The following is a 21566-nucleotide window of genomic DNA, read 5'->3' on the forward strand; positions in this document are numbered from 1 at the left end:
ATTTCCCCTCGACATCAGGAGTGCGGGACGATGTCAACCCCAGCCGCAAGCGATGATTAAATTCTCGCTTGCAACTTCCATCAGCTAGCTGAGACCAGGCCACCTTAGGTTGGAATGGGGTCCTGGGTGTACACCTACCAACGGAGTGGAAGAATGGCAGGTGCATCTTACAGATGACAAGTCAATGGTCAGAGGGCAGATCAGCTCCACAGTAGGTCCTAGTGTCAAGGACATGGGCTCGCATCCACTGGTCCGTCACTATGTAGTCCAGCAGATGTTCTTGCTTGGACCCGGCATGCATCCATGATGTTGTGTGGATGCGCCGATGCCGGAACAGCATGTTGGTTATTACAAGCCCATGGGCTGCACAAAAATCTAGCAGCGTCCTACCGTTGTTATTGAGCTGATCTGGCCCATGCCTTCCAATCACTCCAGACCAGGTGCCAGCATGATGACTCTATCCTGAGATGACTCTATCCCGAGGGGCCACTTTAGCCAGCACCTGTGACAGGAGGTCATGGAAGGCATCTGACTCATCGGCTGTGCCTGCATCCCTCCAGGGATGTTCGTCTTCGGTGGGGGCATAAGTAACCACGACCACCACTCCTCGCCTCTGGTTGACGGGAAGGCGAGCCCAAACTAGCCTGGGGCTTACAGCTTCCCACACCTCACCGCCACGCTCCCACACCCCCTTCACTATTTTGTTCAGAAGAAGAGCCATTCCCTGTTGTTTATCAGTCTCCTGCCCCGAGTAGAGGACTGTCCACCCCTCATGAATGCCACAGAGATCCAGGCGGTACCGGTCCAGCTCCTGAGAGGAGTGGCAGCCTCTCCTCCGCAGTGAGCGTTCGAACATTCCACGTGGCCATCCATAGTGGCTTTTTGTTATTTCTGGAGGAGCCCCAATCACACACACATACACACACAAATGTCAGTTTTCTTAATATAATTTTTCCCTTCGTTTTACCCCTATGGTGACAATGCTATGTTTTGTCTTTATGTATGCTCCCATGCTTTAACTTGGTGGCCTCTCTGTGTTGGCTGCAGGCAAGACCTACAACAAGAGCCTGTTTGTAGGGATTCTCCGGATGCTTCAAGAACAACCACTGCTGCACACGGAGAAAGTGTGGCACCACCTGCTGCACGAGATGGCAAAGCAGGGCCTCTGGAAGGCACGTGTGGCCAAACTGCAAGTCATGCATGCCAGTCGTGCCTGATGCCTACGGGCGCGGCATCTCCTGCTCAGCCTTATGGGATTGCCACCAAGCGCTTGTCATATTTTCTGAAAGCAAGGAAACGTATGCAGCACTGTGGAGCATAGTACGGCACAATGATGGGGTTTGCTACACTCCATTCTGTCGTTAACGTAGCGCGTATATTGACACATGCAGCGTTCACGTCGTAGACGCACGCGCTTAATGAGCGATATTTAATATTGTGCGATCCATTCAACGTGTGCGCAGTTCCCATGTAATCATGCCCTATTCGAATTAACAGCAGTGTTTTCCAACGACTCGTGCTGGTTTACCTGACCGATGTTAATGCTTGGGGGATAGCCCTCTGTCGTGGAGTGTGGGTGATGTTGGTTTTGATTTGTGTCCGGTGTGCAAATAACAGGAGATGTACATAGTGGTGTGTACGCCCGATGACCTCCAACCCCTAAATTCCGTGGTCGGAGCGGAGCCAGCATTATTCGTCAATCTCTACTCCCTCTTTCAGGTGGGTCGATGATTTTATGATGTGGCTGTAGAATTTTTTTGGTCACTTGTGTTGTGGAGGTCATTTCGTTTTGAATTAGTTTTTTTTGCGATTGCCCTAAAGAGGTGAACGTGTGACTCAAGAGGTCAGGGTGCTGAGCCGTCGCCACTCAGGGTCTGGGTTCAAATCCAGGTAGCCGCCTGTGATTAAACTGGGTCTCAAGTTTAGGGAGTTGATGATATATTCCCAGTTACCAATGATTGTACAAAAACAACATCGTAATCAATTTGCTTATTTTGTGAATTTGGGTAAATTCCGCGTCTGGCTTAATAAGCTCAGGTTTACTGTCATGTGACGAACATCACTGTCGATGGCAGAGCAGGAGGGAAAGTGCTGTCCCCTACTGTATCGAATAGATGTCGCTTGAAGGAATCTCAGGTAGTTCTGTGTTATATTCTTCCCTGGGGCCTTCTCTTGACATGAAGAGTTGAACTAATTCAAGCGTTTTACCATAGGATGACCATTTTTAGCTTTTGACGCCGTGTTCATATTATCAACCACATTGGGATGATGAGTTGCATTGACCCCATGGTTGGGATTTGAACTGCCATACTCCCAAGTGCAAATCAAGTGCTGTGATAAGAGACACCAAAGTAACTATGACATGTGCAACCATCGTCAGTCACGATCTATCCACTGCTGAATGATGGCTCACCAAGCCATCTTCCACCGTCGTGCGAAACGGCAATCCATCTCACTCTTAAACACCAGTTGCTTCCAGTGGTCTGTCTCCCAGGTGGTCGTCCTCTCAGCTGTGTTTCCTCCTTCTGCTGCCATTTCCACATTAAACTATACTATAAACTCTATGTTTATTTTACCAGGTAAGGCCCACTGAGCTGTATAGCTCTTTTTCTGAAGTGACCTGGCCAGATTTGATAACCCAACCATGTGGCTTATCATGTGGAAATTTATAGCGGCCAAATATTCTCAACGCATGTTTCTAAATGTGGAGGGAAAACCCGGAGGACTCGGGGAAAAATCCACGCCAGAGAGAACATGCAAACTCCAAATATACACGTGTTGGAGTCAGGATTGAACCCACACCCTCCTGTATACCAGGCGAGGTAGTTCATATCTCGCCACCATGGCACCAATCTCGACTACCGGCCATCGTTCCTTTTTGCAACGACTCCTGCCCAAGGCCAGTTAGTGTCCTTAATGGTCAATATGATGCCTTGTTGTATATATAGGTTGTAAACAATAGGAATGTTGTGTGTAATTAGTGAAAAATTATTATTTAATTAAATGCAGTTATTACGTGTTATTACGTGTTATTAATTGGTGTGCTTATGATAAATGACAATTTTTTATAAAGAATAGTTATTCTGACTTATGAATTCAAGGTCATTTAGTTAATTCAATTAGTTAATGAATAGATTATCGTATTCATCACAATTATTAGCTTTCACATTGTCTAGGGGTATGTATTATCAATCATAATATCAATGATTCTTGCTTTCAGCATTTACTGATTCTCGCTTTATCAATTATTGGCAATTATGTCAGGTCTCAAAATTCACATCTCAACGCAGGATACCGTTCTCGCAATTGAGAAACATGATGCATAAGTTAAGAAGGTAGCACTCAGACCCTTCTTGATCTAAGAAACTTTAATATCAACTTACGTTGACATCCAACATTACTTATCAAAGTAGAACTACAATACACATGGAAGTAATGACGACTTGACACACTTTATTGAAGACACGTTCACTTGACATCGGCGGAGACCCCACTGCAACAGCGCCGAGTTTCCCTTATAACCAACCGAGGCCGCGCCCCCCTTCCCGAACCTTGTCGTTGACTGGACGCTCGCTTCACCGGCAGACTCTGCCGTCCTCTTCCGTCACCTGACCACGCTCCCTTCTCGATCATTCCCGTCGCCACCAGTCCCTTTGCACTCACAACTGATACCCCTGTCATTACCTTCCGTGGCCACTAGTGCATTCGCACTGTAGGCCGACTCCCCTGTCGGTGATTGTTCATAAGATCATGCAAAATAGTAATATAAAACCTTTTGACCCTGAGCTGCATTGCCATGTAGTCGTATGTTCTCATCAAAGTTAAAGTTTAATACCATGATCAAGAATAAAAATATGCGGTAGCTGTCATTATGAACGTTTCGACTCCAAACACCAGGATGTATTCTAAATTAAAGTTCAGATACTGAGTATGGCCGGTTCCCTGTCATCGGCACAGTTATAACAGCAGGGTGCCCATTTATGGCCTTTCTGGTGATGCCTGTGCTCAAGGAAGGAGTTTCACAGGTTCATGTAACTTGTTATCATCCCAAGCCATCATGCCTGTTTGTTTTCCAACTACTGTGCTAATTTATTTTTTGCTGCATCTGGTTTTTCAACTCTTGGAACGCAATGAAAACACAAATGTCTACAAGGAACAGACAAGATCGCATTTTTTTATTATTTTTTGGAAAAATCAAATCTACAGCAACCTCTAACTAACTGGTGATTATTCTCTAATCAACGTTGTTTCTCTCCCTGTCTCTCGGTGCATTCCAACGTATGCCTCACCGTGCTTCTTTGCGTAATTTCCAGCTTTTATTCCAGTGGTTTCCGTCGGCCTCCGTGTTTCTCATCCATGTCACGGTGGGGTCTTATTTGGTGATTATGATCTAAGCAACCTGCCAAGTGGCGCAGTGGCAGAGCAAACGGCTCCCAGTCAGAGGGCTGTGAGTTCAAATCCTGGTTGGGAGTTGATTTTGCCCATCACCCCTCAATGTTTGATAAAATGAGCACCACTTTGAGGATGTCAGCAGCGGTTGTCATATGGATAAACTCGCCCCCACCATAGGAATGCAGAGTTTCCACCACTGGCTAGGGGCTCTAAACAGGAGATGAGCACCGCTTCAACTCATTTGGGGCGGGAAACCACTTTTGACTTAACCTAAGCGAGACAGTTTCAAGGGAGGAGAGCTGTGATAAACTGGCGTGTGAGGCCCCTGTGTTTTTTGACGAGTGCCCTTTGTTCCCACAGCTGCTGGCCCCGGGTCAAGAGAAGTGGATCTATTTTTTGGTTATGTGGCTCATCAGCCACGGTGCCAAGCCCGCCTCCATCGGTGCCAACCCCTTGCACGCTGTGATGATTCTCATCCTTCACATGGGCATTTATTGTAAGTAACAGAAGTACGCAGAGTGATTCTTCATGGTACAGTGGGAAGAGTGTTAACCCAGGTTTACTATTGTATGTGTGTATGTTGAATTTATTTTGCACCGTATGTAGGCAACCGTGCTAACCGGAGGTGCGGGGAAGGACAACAAACTAAACACAACCTCGCAGTTTCTAAAGACATGCATTCTCAATCTTGATTATTTAAAAGTGCATCGTGCCAGTGGCTTCCTAATGTCGGAAGAAAGAGTGTTTCAAACGGCCGCAGAAGCACAACCGGAAGCGCACGATGCAGTGACCGTCTTCATTGTTAATTCTAGTGTTCTCTGTCACACTGGAATTATTGAAGGTTGTTTGGGATAAAAATTGAGAAATTAAGTAAATTTAAGTGCTTCTGGAAAATTTAATTCAGGAATGTAAAGCCACATTGCAATGTGCCAAAATAAGAGTATTTTAATAACTACATTCCCGCAAATATAAGGGGGCCAAAAACAAACATTTGAGTATTTTTCTAGGCACAAGCATAGTTTCGCCCGTGTAAATACAAATTGTCACCTAGTCGTACTAGAACAGCCTTACAATGTATGTGAAAATCACAAACTCGCTTGCTCACTATTGGCTATACACATACACATGAGACGTGATCTGCATCTGTGCTATATGCCAGTGTTTGTCGATACGTGAACTGCTGATGACACATTGAAAGTCAAAACCAGTCCAGAGGTTGCTTGTATTAAATCAATACTGCTGAAACAACGAGATGCACAAAAAATACTTTTGTTTGTGGAGTGATAGGCACGTGGATGAGAAGCATTGTCAACTTCATTTGCATGACGCCGCATTAGAGAGAAACAATTGAGAAGTTTGATCATTTCTGAGTTTTAAATGACACGTCCAAAGTTTCCACGGTGGTGTTAATGAAGATGATGATGACGATGTGTGAGCATGGCTGACAGTGTGTGTAACCGCATCGCAACGCCGCTTGTCTCTGGGTGGCAGGTAATTTCTGGCTGGTGAACGAGCTGGTTTGCAAATATGGGGTGGACATCAATGACCAGGATGCACAGGGGCAGACTGTCCTGCACCTGGTGGCGAGGACGCGGTACTCCAGAGACCGTAAGGCTTCTACGAACGTGCGTGGGTGGGTGTGGGGAAAATCAGAGGAGAAGGCGCCCAGGAGGAGAAGGGGTTTTAGTATCGGTAGTTGCAGCCGGGTTGCCATTTGTGTTGGAAACCTTCGAGTGTGCGCGCCTCGTAGATTTAACGACAAAGAGAGGTGTGTGCAGCCACATTGCGTGTTCTACAGCTCTTGGGCCTGAACCAGACCACCAGTTCAAAAGAACTGAATGCTCAGAAATTGAGTGTTAATGTGCGTCTCAATGGAATCAAAGTATGTACTTATGTCTGTTGAACTTCTTTCGCACCGTGCGTAGCCAACCGTGCTAATCCATATCCGGGGCTCCCAGGGGCCTATAGAAGTAGTGGACGTTGACTACTTTACTCTTGATTACTCATGAAGACGAAACCGATTTACATTTGTGTCTTTGTTTCACTGCTTCCTTTGGCTGGGACAGCCACATTTACTTAACCTTTTGAGTTGGTGGTCAAAACGAAAATATTTCCGCACGTTCGGTTCCTTTGACGAGGTGGGTCTGGATGAGGCTGAGAGTTTTTGTACGTGCAATGCTAAACGCCGCTGTGTGTTGTAAAGTCGATTTGTTTCCAGTCTGCATTGATGTTTCGGCTCTGATGTGTATTCCCGTGGCTTACAGATTTGAACCGTTAACAGTGATTTACAGTGTGAAATGTTACCGTTGATCGCAGAGGCCATTCGTGTAATTCAGATCTGATTGGCTCTAGTTTTTCTCCATAATTGCACTTTTGATCACTGTGGTGCATTGTTGCTTAGTGGAATTTCCATTTTGTTTCCCCCGTTTTATTAATCATTTGCATTTACCCATCTCTCACACAAAATATATCTCTACTCTTTGGTTCTTTCGGTAAAGTCACGTAGGTAGAAAATAATAGATCACGACGTTTCGATCGCAACACAAGCGACCATCATCAGGTGAGACAATCACAGCAGGGAAACTGCTGAAGCAGGAGAGAGAGCTGCCGTGACAAGAGGCTATATAGGTAGGGTATGTGGGCGGGGCTAGAGATGGGAGAGAGAGGGGGCGGGGCAGCAAGATCGGTGGCGGCCGGAGAGCTCGCCAGAGGGAGAGGGGGGGGGGGCAGAGCAAGATCTGCGGCGGACGCTATCGTTGTACAAGAAATCCACGATACAGCCACAATATTTTTGATACGTGAAGGATGTATGTATATATACATACAAGAATACTCCGATTTACATCTCCCCCTTTTACACCGTTTCGCAAACACGGCACTTGATTGACACCGCTACCGGATTTGCGTCGAGGTTGACGTTATCCGTCAACCTCGACCTTAGCCTCCACCACCACCATAAATCGCTTTTATTTACGTTGTTTCCATATTCGTTGTCGTACCTTTCAAGAAAGCATCTCCGACATAAACCAGGGGCACCACAGTGGCAAGATGTGAACTACCTCGCCTAGTATGCAGGAGGTTGTGGGTTCCAATCAACTCTTAACTCCTGTATATTTGGAGTTGAGTATTTGCTTATTTAAATTTGCATATGATAAGCCACTTTGTTGAGCTACCAATTGAGGTCACTTCTGAAAAAGAGCTATATAGCTGTGGGCCGTACCTGGTAATAAATATATATTACTGTATCTCGCAATGCCTTGGCCAGTACAACACTCTTGTGAGTGGATACATTTAGTAATTTTGATGATGTGATGATGGTGGCCATGGAAACGGTGAATCAACTGTGCGTGCGCCAGCCACTCAATAAGGAAACCTTGAGCGGCGTCGTTGATCGCATCACTAGGCGTGCGCGTGCGTACGCTTGGGTCTTAGCACGAATGTCTGCGTGTGTCACGCAGTGCAAGTGGAACAGATCAAGCTGCTGCTGCTCCTGGGTGCGAGCATCCACATTCGGGATATTTCTGGCTTCCTCCCCTACGATTGCATCCCACCGGAGAACACTGTGGCACGAGCTGCTCTGGACCCCCGCTCTCGCCACACTGCTCCACGAAACCAAGACCCCCACACTCGCCACACCGCTCAGCCAACCCAGGACCACCCCCGCTCTCGTTACACTGCTCAGCCAACCCAGGACCTTCGCTTTCGTCACACCGCTCCACCTACCCAAGATCATCGTGGGGAACAGCAACACCCAGCTCGTGCGAGCTCGCTGCGTAGTACCAGGAGGAACGAGCAGAGCGCGAGGGGTGAGGATGCACAGGGACGTGGTGGGTAAGAGGGTGGTGGGCCCGCTTGACGGGGAGGAGGTAGGAGGCCCAGTGCCCAAGTGCGTTTGCATTGGTGGAGTTGCATTGGTGGAGTTATGGAGGGCAGGATCGGTTTGCTTTGCGCTGCAGTTCCTCTGATTCCCACCTCACGTATTGTCAGTGGACGCTAATCGCCAGCAAACTAAGCAACATAATTCGTGGACACCAAAACTACTCTCAGGCAACCAGATAATGCTTTTAATCTAAAGATTGCATCATAGCACACTTGTGTACAACATAAACGTTACGCAAAGGCGACCGACCAATGCAGAGAAAGCAATGCACGGAGAATGCTAATATTATACTCTTTGGTTTTAGTCGGTAAAGTCACGTAGATAAAATAAAACAAAATAAAACAATTAAATCACGAAGTTTCGGAGGCAACACAAGCTTCCGTCTTCAGGTGGAAGGTCGTCTCTGAACTGTGCTCCTGACACAGATATTCTGCGTTGACTTTTCCACCTGAAGACGGAAGGTTGTGTTGCCTCTGAAACGTCGTGATTTAATTGTTTTATTTTGTTTTATTTTATCTACGTGACTTTACCGAATAAAACCAAAGAGTATGAAACCTTGCAGTCACGAAAGCTTCAAATCTAGAATGCTAATATGTGAGCGGTCACTTAAGAGTGGCTCTGTAGCATGGGGTGTTGCGGTAGCGAGATATTAACTCCCTCGCCTAGTATGCAGGACGTCATGATGCCTGTATATTTAGAGTTTGCATGTTCTCCCCATGGTCGCGTGGAAGCCAAGGCTGTTGAGAAGCTGAAGGAGGAAAACTTAACTAATTAAACTATTTTTATTTTACCAGCTAAGGTCCATTGAGCTATATAGCTATTTTACATAAGCGACCTGGCCACAAATGAAAGCTCAACAAAGTGGCTTATTGTGCAGAAATTTATATCAGCCAAATACTGTAAATGCATGTTTCTAAATGTAGAGGGAAATCTGGAGGACCCAGGGAAAATTCCACCCTACGACTGGGAGAGAGACATGCAAACTCCAAATATACAGGGGTAGAGTCGGAATTGACCCATGACCTGTATACCTGGCGTGGTAGTTAACATCTCGCCATTGCGGCACCCCTCATAGGTGCAATGTGTCAGCCTTCAGCGGCGCTTGGGAACAGCCCTTGGCTGCGTGGGCTACACGAGGGATCTTTCTCCATCCTCCACATCTCTGATTAGCACGTTTATCTATGTACCGTGCGAAAGAAGTTCAACGTACATACATTGTTTCTGTGCAGCGCACAGTAAGAGGCGCTCGCCGGCGAGCAACGCCACTCCCGAGGACGATTCCCTCCGCGAGGTGCTGGAGGAGCTCGCGGCACTGGCGAAGCGCCCGAGTGAACGTCGCTCCCTTGCGCAGCACCCAGCCACCAGGAAGCTGCTGTTGTGTCTCGAGGACCTGCGAGGTAGGGCCTCTGCAGCGATCTATCGGCACTGAGCGTCGCGTACGCGTTTACCCAGGCCTGCACGCCCGCAGCGCTTTCTCTATCTGTCAAATCCTTGCCCCTGCTGCTGTGGCTGTGAGACCCTTATTCCATGCCTTGCGGCCCTTCCTGTCACGGATGTCCTCGAGGCTCGTTTTTGTCATTGTGTTGGGCCAAGTTATTTCAACTTAAGCTGTGCTGTGGTGTCGCACTCTCCCTTCTCTCTTGAGTTTCACTTCCTCCTGCCTGACCCATCCACGTCCGCCTTCTACCCTTACGTAGTTTTGTTGTTATTTTTTTAAAGCGTCTTGGTGTGCGAAGCCGCCCTGCCCCTCTCTCTCTGTGCGCGTGTGCCGCTGTAGAGGTGCCTAGCGAGGCGCATGGTCTGGTGGGGCCCGAGCTTTGGACCGAGCTGCTGAAAGAGCTGCTGAATGCAGGCGACTGGAGGCACAGCCTGATGCTGCTGCGAGATGGGGAGGCTGCCTTGGCTGCGCAGGCCGACCTGTCGGAGCTTTCCATGCAGACCGTGCTCCCCCGGCTCCTGCCCACGCGCGGCTTCAACAGCGCCGGGCTGCTGCTGCGGGCCCTGCTGCGCTGTGGGGGTGTGTTACTTGCTGGCACCGCGTACAGGGGGATAGTTTGTTGTCCTTCCCGCGCTCCTCCAATTAGCACGGTTGACTACGTATGGTGCGAAAGAAGTTCAACAAGCATACATACGTACATACGCTGCTCTCAAGCAACACGTGCATGTGAATTGCTCTGATCTAACACGGACACCCCAGGGACGTAACACGAGCACGTTCTGCTGAAGGTAAACATATCGAGTGGCAAACGTGAGTCTCCTGAGAATCATTCGCCTGTGCAGCAGAAGGCCTGTGCAGCAGAAGGCATGTTCAGCAGAAGGCCTGTGCAGCAGAAGGCATGTGCAGCAGAAGGCATGTTCAGCAGAAGGCCTGTGCAGCAGAGAAGGCCTGTGCAGCAGAGAAGGCCTGTGCAGCAGAGAAGGCCTGTGCAGCAGAAGGCATGTGCAGCAGAAGGCATGTGCAGCAGAAGGCCTGTACAGGAGACGGTGACGCAGCCAAGGCAGGGGGTTGTAGACCCTTCGTGAAACCCACATATTTAACTTGGCTTCTACAGTAGACTCTTGATAATCCGTGCTAATGACGAGTAGGACGGCCACGGATTATTCAAAATCGCAGATAATCCTAAAATATACATTTTCTGCGGATCTCTGCCAAAACCACTAATAGTTTCGTAAATTAAAACTCACAAAATAAATGATCGGATAAATCACTCTAAATGAAGCACAACTGACGATTTCGATTGTTATTCTTTCGATTTATAATGAATACTAGCGATCGACCGATTGATGCACGTGCACAATGATAACTGCTCTTGCGCAGAAGACTCGGCCCACTAAGTGGATGACAGCAGAGCCACACCAATCAGCATCAAACTCCCCCCACTGTTGTAAAGATATGCAACTACTCTACTGTAGAGGCGATCACACGGACTTCGGATTAACCGGAGTACATATTTGTTTGCTTTAAGCACGTGACGTGTAATAAACGTTTCCAAGAACAACAATACCATTTTTAGATGATTAATTTGGGCTTAAAGGAAAATACATGAGTTATTAATTTATGTCAATCTCAGGTGGTGGTTAATCCGCTAATCCGATAAACCGCACACGGATAATCAAGAGTCTACTGTACTTAATTACTTAGAAAATATTACTAACACTACCAGTCAAACGAGCACACTGCCACTGCTGCATTCTTCATCTTATTTTTATTTGCGTACAAATGTGCAGCTGTGGATGAGGGCCTCCCCACGCCATGTGGGTTGTTTGTACTTCACCACGCTGGTCAGTCCGGGTTGGTGAATGTGGGGAGCACTAAACACGGCAGACTGTTTTTTGCTGCGCTGCCTATAATGCTGCTGTCCACCTCATAGCTGCGCAGCAGCCGATTGCACCCGTGATGCATAGTAGTCACCCATTCCAGTACAATCCAGGCCTAACTTTGCTTCCGAGACTTGACAAGATCGGGTCCACTCCGATTCACGAATACATTTTAACGTCACACTCATTGCAAAAAGTGCTTCCCACAAATGAACCACAATACCTTGCTGATCTTGTGAAGGAGCATGCACCATCACACGAACTCCGGTCATCCTCGCGGCAGCGGCTTTTGGCTGGCCATTGAACAAAGACGGTCACTGCATCGCACGCTCTTCCAATATTAGGAAAATACTGGAGCTATGCACTTTTAAATCTAGATTGAAAACTAATTTCTTTAGAACTGATTTTTGTGTTAAGTTTATTGTCCTTTCCCTGCACCTCTGATTACCACGGTTTGCTACGTATTATGCGAAATAAGTGCAAGATACATACACTGGGTGATTTGGTCACAGAGCATGGAGAGATCACATTTCCAGACCTGAAGTGGGTGAGGCTGGTGCAAGTAGTGTGTGTGTACAGCTTGCATGTCTGTGTGGTGGGTACTTGTGCATGGATGTGTGGGTTTGTGTAGGCGGATGCTTGTGTCGCTTGGAAACATGCGTGGTGCAGCGTGCGTGTCACCGGTGAGAAGCTGGCCCGGTGGCTTAGAGGTCAAAGTGATAAAAAAAAGTTCTCAAGTGTAGATGTTTGATGGTCTCGGCCTTGTCATCAGTGACGGTATGAAAAACCCATCATCTCAAATTTGGTTCTCCACTTAATTTCGGTGAATTCCAGCTCCTGAGAATTCTAAATGTATCAGTTTCAGTGAGTGTAAAACAGCTGCCCCCAATTGTGTGTAACAGGAATCGCTTGAAGGGATCTCAACGGTAGCTCAGTGATCTGTGGGCCATTCTCTAACTCAAAGGGTTTCGCTGCTCTGCAAGCGATCTGAATGAAGTCTTGCTCTTGTGACGTGACCCCAATAACGCAGTTTACATACATTTGGAGATATACGACGACACAAAAACCAAAGATTTTTACCCTGTGAGTTAAAAACGACACGAGGTTCCAGAGACAAGGCTCGTGGGAGTTTCTGGCTGCATTCACTCATCTGCTCCTGCCTCTTGCTGCTGGCTAAGAAGCCTCACTTATTGCCGCCAACGGTGCGGCCATGGCGAGTGGGTGAAGCACGCGGTGGCTATGAAATCGCACGTACAATGTTGAACTTCTTTTGCGCCGCGCGTAGCCAACCGTGCCAATCGGAAGTGTGGCTGTTGATGTTGCAGTGCGGGTGAACGGGCGCAAGGAGCTGCCACTGTGCGTGCTGCACGGGGAGATCGCCATCGCGCGCCTGCTCCTGGAGCACGGCGCCGACCCGGCCTGGCTGTCCCTTGTGCACGGGGACACGCCGCTGCACGCCGCCCTCAACATCGCCTGCTCCAGGAGAGGTGCCCCAACCCTACTCCACCCCCCCACACCCCATCCACCCCAACCGTATCCAACAACAGCTTACAGTTGCGAGGCACTAAATTGCGTGACCGCTGTCTCCAGATGCCGCGCAATTGGAAGATTTGTAATTGTATACCGAGCGGGGGGGAAGGGATGACAAGGGTGAATCCACCTTCACCCTTGCCCAGCAGAGGGTGACACCGCCTGCCATGTTCGATGGTGACATGGACACAAGGCAGGGAGGCAGAGGAGGGTGATAGCCCCCAAGTGAGACATACAAATTAGACTTCGCTTCCCCGCCTGAGAATATTCCCTGCATAACACGACCGGTCTAATGACCGTACCATCGCCGCTGGCATCGTCATGATGTTATGCACTTTGTGCGCGGCCCTTTTGAAAATCCATTGCCAGATGAGAGCCTCTCCCATGCAGCGTCAGGTTGTGGGCACTGTTTGACTTTTGACCTTGACAACCGTATTTCCGCTGGGAGGACCCGATGAGCTACAAAGCTATGGTTCTGGCTAGGCTGGGGGGGGGGTCAGCAATGGAGGAAGATTGCGGAGGAAATTACATATCTGGATAAATTAATTGCACGTAAACTCGACCACAAGTAAACACAATCGGGTATAAACTCAATCTGCATGAACTCTTAACAAAACAATAATATCCAAATTATACAAAGCAAGGGTAAATTACATGAGCAAATGCACAGTTATTAAAGCACAGCTGCCAAAGCACCGGCTAGGAGTGCGGCCGAAGTTAACATCAAGTGTGATTTTTATTCACCCTATGTTCAAGGCACTGGTGAGTGTGGGTTGGTGAAGGCGGGGAGCATAGACGCGGGAGCATATAAGCACAGTACAACAGTGGATTTTGCCACACTGCCCTCTGCTGACCGCCACGTAGCAGTCCCGCAGCCGTCTATGACAACCTGGTCGGTATGTTGGTTGCCACCCGGCCACATTGCAGGCTCAACTCCTGCTTAGCTTGCGAGAACCGACGAGATTGGGTGCACTCCGGGCGATTGGCGTAGAGCTGCATTTCAGAACCTGCTTTATTTTTTTTGCACTTTTTTTTTGGCAGACGAAGAGGGGCTGCACATTCTGAAGTTGCTTTTGGAGAAAGCCCCGAATGTCAATGTGAGGGACGCGGATGGCAACTCCCTGCTGCACCTCGTCTTTTCTTCGCCGCACTCAAAGCATCACAATGAGATACTGCGCTTGCTCGCCTCGTACCGCATCGATCACACGTGCCAAAACAATGAAGGGAGGCACGCATTCTGGGGCATCAAGCAGAAAGACCCCCGCATGCAGATGTGGAATAGCATGGCCTGCAAGCAGAAAGGCAACAGCAGGAAGGGACGTGACGGCAGGAGACGCAAGCGACCACCGGAGCGCAACGGCACGCACGCCAAAATAGAGGCCGGGTCCAAGGCGTCCTCTGATTTTGTGGGTGAAACAGTCGAGGATGATGATGATGACGATGCTGGAGACGACGTGGAAAAAGTGGATGCTCTGAAGAAGGATGTGGTCAGTTTGGCTAGAGACACTTTGGCACGAGAAATTGAAGAACTCATAGAAGAATACGATCCTGTGAAGATGCAGACGGCAAAATCTGCCGAACCAAGGTCTCCTACGCCAACGGTCACCGAGTCGCCTCTAAGTGTCGCCGAACGCCAAGCTGGCGGAAGTGCCCCGCCGCAGCCTCCACAGCATGCGCCACCGAGGCAGGAGCTTCCAGATGCACTCGATGAAACGTACAGTTTGTCCGACGGTGAAAATGCTCGTGATGAGAACAGTGTAGGGGACGATGACGATGGTGACGATGGCATGGCGGGTCCTGACTTCAACTCGCTGACCTGGGAGATCGAGTGCACCCGTGATGCCCTTAGAATTCTCAACGATAAGAGCCTCCCGCATACCACGAAGAGGAAGATCGTAAGGGTGATTTACTCGCTTGGCAACGGTGACTGGCACCTTCACCGCATCAAGCAAGTGAAAGGCATCGCCGAGTCCAGCGAGATCAGGCTGTTTGAGGCCAGGTTAGACAAGGCCGCCAGGCTGCTTTGGGAATTGGCAATCGACTTTTCGCCACGCTGCAGTGCCGAGCCCGAGAAAATCATCGATTCTGAAGAGTCTACTTCGGGAGAAAAGACTGGAGAAGTCTACAGTGAGATCATCCGCATTTGGGACATTGTCCTTGAGCACAAGCAACTCGACCACAGAATAAAGAGGATAATTTCCTCCTACAACCGCGGGATGTCCTGCTTGCTCCACCACAAGCTGAAGGGCATCGAGCGGGCATCGTTCCCCTCGCAGCAAAACGTGCGGCAGAGGTATCCGCTGCTCTTTGTCAAGACGGGCAGCTCTGATGGTGCCCAGCCCGTGACAGCAGAAGCCCGAGATTACTTTCCTCCAGCAAGCACGATGGAGACTGAGTACAACATCATGAAGTTCCACACCTTCAGCACGACCGTGGCGCTCAACGTCCTGCGCTGCCCCGAGCAGACGATCGAATACCCGTTCCGCGTGGGAGAGCTGGAGCATGCGGTCATCAACCTGAACCCCACGCCCTTGGAAGCCATCATCCTTATTGGCCGCTCGGGCACCGGCAAGACCACGTGCCTGATGTACCGGCTGTGGAACATGTTTGACAGGTATTGGCAGACGACCACACTCTTGGGAGAGCCGTGGATCCCGAAGGCCGTGCTTCCGCCGCCTCCATTGCCGGACGACGTGGGAGCCAGGGAGAACGTTGCCCTTGACTGCCCCGTGAAGAACGGCTGTGTAGATGATTCCAGCCGAAAGGGGACGTGTGAGCTGGAACGGGAAGCTTGCCTCCATGCTTCAGAGCGTTTCGAAATTGACCGAGGAAATTATTTCTTGGAACCTGCAGCTGAGATCGGTGCCACACAGCTTGTAAGTCAGCAGCCCGAGGAAGGTGCTGCTCCAATTTATGAACATCTTCATCAGCTGTTCGTTACGAAGAACCAAGTGCTGTCTCACGAGGTGCAAAGGAATTTTGTGGAACTATCCAAATCTACCGCCGGCACCCGGCACTACTCGCCCATTAACATCAGCAGCGTGTGCAGGCTCCAGGACGTCAAAGATGATAACTTTCCGCTCTTCTTGAACTCGCGACAACTCCTTCTGCTGCTCGATGCGTCGCTCGCGAACCCGTTTTTTGCCAGGAACGAAGATGGAAGCTTAAAGAAAGCCGTCCATGGGTGGTCCATGGACGACGACATTTTGGACCTCAATAATGCAGAAGACGCAATGGAAGAGGATCCTGACAACGAGGAAGACCACCAGGCGGATATTGGTAAATTTCACGAATCCAAAAAAGAGGACCCCAGAAAGTTTGTGACGTACGAAGTCTTCACGAGTGACATCTGGCCAGCCATGGTGAAGGGGAAGAGCCCGTATAACCCTGCCATGGTGTGGATGGAGATCAAGTCTTTCATAAAGGGCTCCGTGGAGGCCCTCAAGAGCCCCAACGGGGTCCTCGGTTTGGAGCACTATAAGGAGCTGGGCCAGAAGCGGGCGCCCAACTTCACCGGGGACCGTGGCGAGGTGCATCAGCTGTTCCGCGCCTACCAGCACGTCAAGTCCCAGAGGTGCTTCTTTGACGAGGAGGATCTGGTGTTCCACATCTACTCTCGCCTCTGCCAGCTGGAGGTCATGCCTTGGTCAATACATGAGCTCTACGGGGACGAGATCCAGGACTTTACGCAGGTGCAAAATCAACCGTGTCGGTGCATGTATTAAGTCGATCAGAATCAGAACATTTATTTACACTGGAGGAATCCGATTACCTATAAAGTTATTTTTTACAGATGTCCAGATCTCAGGGCACATTGGGGATGTGTTCCTGATTTTCGGATAAATCTTAAAAATGTGAAACTTGGACCTAGACAAGAAATTCGGACGATCAGAATTTTGTTTTGTTTGTTTCGGATTGATCCAAAAGTATGACGTTACAGGAAATTATGTCACTTGATTTTTTTTTCTCACCAAAAGTAGCCTCACGTGGCATTGGGCGCTGTCACTTTTGTTCGCACGAAGATGCGTTTAATAATTATTGCTTAATGGTCATTGCTTGAAAACCCTAAAATCCCCTAAATGTTCGAAATGGTAATAAAAATGCAAGAATCCAAAATGCTTGAATCTGAAAAATAACCATTTCTCGAGCATGTGCATTGCACATGTATGGATTCTTGTATTTCACCACAGTGACCCATAGAGCACCAACTAGGTCCATAACTAAATGACATGGTAGGGAGGCACAGCACACCATTGGTGAACATAACCAGGAGCGACGGACCAAAGTGTGAATCAACACTTGAGAATCAAAAAGTGCATGACAAATGTCTTCTACAAAATATAAACGCTGAAATAGACCTGGGCAGGACATCTAGCTAGAATGTCAGGGGACAGACAGGCAAGACATAACGGCAGATTAGAGGGCAAAGGAGAAAGCGGTAGACAACGTGATTTGTAGAAGTAACGGTGAAGAGTGGCCGACACCAGCGGAAGGCGTTTGCCCAGCAAAGGGAGGACGTTCACGGTGGAGAGACCATGGCAAAGTGGTGCTGACTGACGAGCGCCGTCGCCTGTGACCGCCACCCCCCTGCGCCCCCCCCCACCACCCCCGTGTCCCGTGTGCAGGCCGAATTGGCGTTGCTCATGCGCTGCTGTGCCGACCCCAATGCCATGTTCCTCACGGGGGACACGGCCCAGAGCATCATGCGCGGCGTGGCCTTCCGCTTCAGCGAGCTGCGCTCACTCTTCCACTTCGCCAGCCTCCCGCCAAGCGGCGGCGCCACGACGCATCGCTCGCGCATTGATGTGCGCAAGCCCAAGCGTCTCTACGAGCTCTGCCAGAACTACCGCTCGCACTCGGGTGAGCGCCCACGAGCACGTGCAGATGTGCGCCTGGTGGGGGCAGGCGGGTGGCATGCTGAGCCGCTTCCGCTACCATTGAGGTCCGGTGTTGGGGGCGTCTGCTCGTATTCGATGACTTTCCGTGGCTCCATGTGGCAGAGTCGGCTTGAGTGAGCTGATTGGACTCGGGCTCTGAACCGGTATCTAATGAATCCCCGCTATATTTTTGGGGAAGGCCCCTTTTTGCCATATACCACCGCCCTTCTGCGAATGCAGCTGGGAGCAAAACTAGTCGGGCTAATTGAAGGTAAAGCCTGCAGCATATAGTTTAACAATTATGCTTTCGCAACCATTATTATCCAAAATACATTTCTTTTTTAGGTTAGATTGCGTAAATATGAAAATGTGTCATTAAACCCACCACCACCCGACAGCAAATTGGTAAGTTTTGTCACATAAACAAAACGTGCCAATTAGTTACTACTTCAGCATGCCTGTGTATTGTAGGTTATAGTAATTCTATTAAAAACGCAACAACCTTGGCACAAGTCAAGCTGTGCCTTCTCAGGTGGGACCACAAGTAAAATACTTGGTCTGTTAACCTGTGGCCTACACGATCCCCTCCGTAACCATCACCGGTCCTTCCTCTCCATGTCCCTGTGTCCTCGCGCCAGGCATCCTGGAATTTGCCTCCAGCATTGTGGACCTGCTCCAGCACTTCTTCCCAGAGTCGCTAGACTGGCTGCCACGGGACCAGGGGCTGTTCCCGGGGCCGCGGCCCATCCTGCTCGACTCGTGCAGCTCCGAGGACCTGGCCATCCTGCTGCGCGGCCACCAGCGCCGCGCCCAGCCCATAGAGTTCGGGGCGCACCAGGTTTGTTTGGGATTGGACGGTAGAGGTCGGCTTTATTTGAGTCATCGGTAATCTGCATAAAACCGGTATAAACCGTTTTTTCGCACGTGTAGAAATCTGCAGCAGTAAACGTAACCTTTTAAGCTTAGGAACTAAGGGAGCTGCCACAGTGGTGTCATAGGGAGTACACTGGACTTGCAATCCAGCAGTCGTTGGTTCTGGGCACAGCAGCTGTAACAATTGAGCAGGTTTTTAAAATCCCTCCCCTCCCCCACGATCCACCCTGCAATATACACGGGCGCACCGCAGTCGACTAGTAGGTTACGCGTGGTGGGATAAAGTGAGGGTACTCCTTCTTCCAAGACGTTAGCTTAGGAGACAATGCCAAATACCCTCTATTGGAGGCCCTTCTTCCAGAAGTGGCATGGGCAATAAAGCAATTGCAGGGCTGCCCCTCTATCTTCAACCCAGTAACTAGGACAAATGTAACCAAGGGGTGATCTAGGCCGCCGTGCCATTTGTACGCTTGCTTGTGCGCCAATCGGTGCATTCATGACTTAAAAGTTCCACTGGAATCGGTTACCGGTTCCTAGACTTTCATAACCCGTAATCGATGCTTAAACCGGTTATCGGATTAGTTAGCAATGCCGGTTTGTACGTATCTTAGCTTTCCACTCGCATACGAAGCGCAAGGCACCCTCATGTAAGAAATGGGCCGAACGATTTGTTAACAAGTATCCTCTAGATGTATGTATGTTGAACTTATTTCACACTGTACGTAGCCAACCATACTAGTGTTAAGCTCTAGCCTCACAGTTCCAAGCCGAGCCTGTACTCGAGTGTAAGGAGTGCTTAGTGCAGGTTAGGGTTAGTCTACATGTAGCGCATTGTATTATCTGCTTGTGAGTGTGCACGCATGCCCTTACATGTGAGTAATTACACAGGTAAACACGCACGGCGTAGTGGATAGCAGCTACATCAATTAACGAATAAATTAACTGGTTGTGGGCTTCACCTAGGTCGATTCAGGCTTAAAAGACTATCTTGTGCGGTGTGTAAACATCATCGCTGGGGAAACAAAGGCGGCCGGGCGTGGTGCTAACCACCACCCCCCTCGTGCTCAGTGCCGGCCCTTTGCAGGTGCTCGCCAATAGCACTTGCCCCAATAGTCTGCGTACGCCACACAGGGTACCTTTGCCTTTTGTGTGTGACAGGTGATCCTGGTTTGTAATGAGAAAGCCAAGGAGCAGCTCCCAGAGGAGCTGAGCCTGGGCCTGGTGCTCACCATCTATGAGGCCAAGGGGCTGGAGTTTGACGACGTTCTCCTCTACAACTTCTTCTCCGACTCAGAGGCAAGCTCCCCCATGGCCTCCGCTTGGTGCAGTTCCTGATTGAACATTCCACTTACAACAATGACAAACTTACGAGAAACATACCACAACGACCAACTTATCATCACTAACAATTTACCAAAAACGACCAACTTTCCCAAATGACGACCAGTTTACCATAACGACTGGCCGCCTCCACAGCAGGTGGCCGGGTCACATTGCATATCCTGGTTTTAATCAGAATCAGAATCTTCATGTAGACTGCAGGAGGAATCTGATGAGCTATGAAGCTCTTCTTCACAGATATCTAGTCTATTTCCACCTCTTGCACTCTTCAGTGGAGAATCTAGTCCGACTGTCTCACATTGTCCCACCGACCAATTTTCTGCCTTTGTCTTGCCCTCTCCCCCCCCCCCCTTCTCCTGCTGTATCATCTCCATCATATTTTGAGCTGCGAGCCGCGTTGCATGTGTCCCCGATATGCCACCTTCCGTCCTTGTCAGGGGACTCCTCAGTGATTCCAGCTTGCAGCCATTATGTCTTTGCACATCTTCACCGTCCTTCTGGTCACATCAGCTTAACTCTCTCCGCTCGTCTCATTCTCTCCCGGCGTCTCACTTGCACGCATCCCACCACCAATACGACTTGTACCTTGACCCCGGCCGTGTTCTTTACGCCCGCGGGGGCAAGTGCAGGCAACCAAGGAGTGGCGAGTGGTGAACTCATACGAGGCGCCTGCCCACAACGATGCCAGCGCCGTGCCCTCACCGCAGCCGCTCCAGGAGGTGTTGCTGGAGGAAGTGCTGCCCTGCTCTCGCCCTCTTAACTTTGACTCCATTGCCCACAAGGTCGGCTCCTCACGAACAGTCGCTCGCTGTCTGCCAGCTACCGCTGCACAACACAAACAAGCAGACGATACCTTTCATTAATTAATCTTTAAACATTTTTTTACATAATAAAAAAAAAATGGTTTTACCCTTTCTGGAAATTAAACAGAAGGTGTTAAGATGTTCAAACACCAAATAGATAAATTTTGCAAGGCATCAAGTCTGCATTAACCGTACGTATTTGTGGCAAAACATGCAAACAAACATACTCTGATAATATACGCATTGTCTTTGAAACTGATTGGCCGACACCAGAGACAGCCTTCTTTATGGCCTTGTCTCATCACCGATATTAGACCAGAGAATGTCAAAAGGCGAACAGTACAAAGACAATGCAAGTAACAGAGCACTTATAGCTCACGTCGAGCACTATCAAAAATGATTTTTTTAAAATGTAAAAAGGTTTTACCAGGCAAGGCCCACTGAGCTCTATATAGCTCTTTTTCAGAAGCAGCCTGGCCACAAATGATAGCTCAGTGAAGTAGCTTATGATGTGGATTTTTTTCTCAGCCAAATACTCTAAAGGCAGGTTTC

At 49.2% G+C, this 21566-nt stretch overlaps 1 protein-coding gene across 2 annotated transcripts in view; it reads left to right on the forward strand.

The window, feature by feature from the left end:
- Positions 1-21566, forward strand: part of LOC116947042 (TPR and ankyrin repeat-containing protein 1) — a 51213-nt gene that overhangs the window by 9962 nt on the left and 19685 nt on the right. For both annotated transcript variants that reach the window (XM_076070355.1, XM_076070356.1), the window contains exons 5-17: positions 1048-1172; positions 1618-1719; positions 4753-4888; positions 5884-6000; positions 7851-8198; positions 9502-9669; positions 10050-10289; positions 12916-13077; positions 14162-16812; positions 17746-17980; positions 18636-18835; positions 20029-20171; positions 20846-20993. In XM_076070355.1, the coding sequence (XP_075926470.1) occupies positions 1048-1172; positions 1618-1719; positions 4753-4888; positions 5884-6000; positions 7851-8198; positions 9502-9669; positions 10050-10289; positions 12916-13077; positions 14162-16812; positions 17746-17980; positions 18636-18835; positions 20029-20171; positions 20846-20993 (4775 nt within the window). The remainder of the gene's footprint in view (positions 1-1047; positions 1173-1617; positions 1720-4752; positions 4889-5883; positions 6001-7850; positions 8199-9501; positions 9670-10049; positions 10290-12915; positions 13078-14161; positions 16813-17745; positions 17981-18635; positions 18836-20028; positions 20172-20845; positions 20994-21566) is intronic.

Source organism: Petromyzon marinus, chromosome 28 (assembly GCF_048934315.1).
Source record: "Petromyzon marinus isolate PM22_M1 ecotype Great Lakes invasive population chromosome 28, UKy_Petmar_22M1.pri1.0, whole genome shotgun sequence".
In the NCBI taxonomy this organism is placed as follows: domain Eukaryota; kingdom Metazoa; phylum Chordata; class Hyperoartia; order Petromyzontiformes; family Petromyzontidae; genus Petromyzon; species Petromyzon marinus.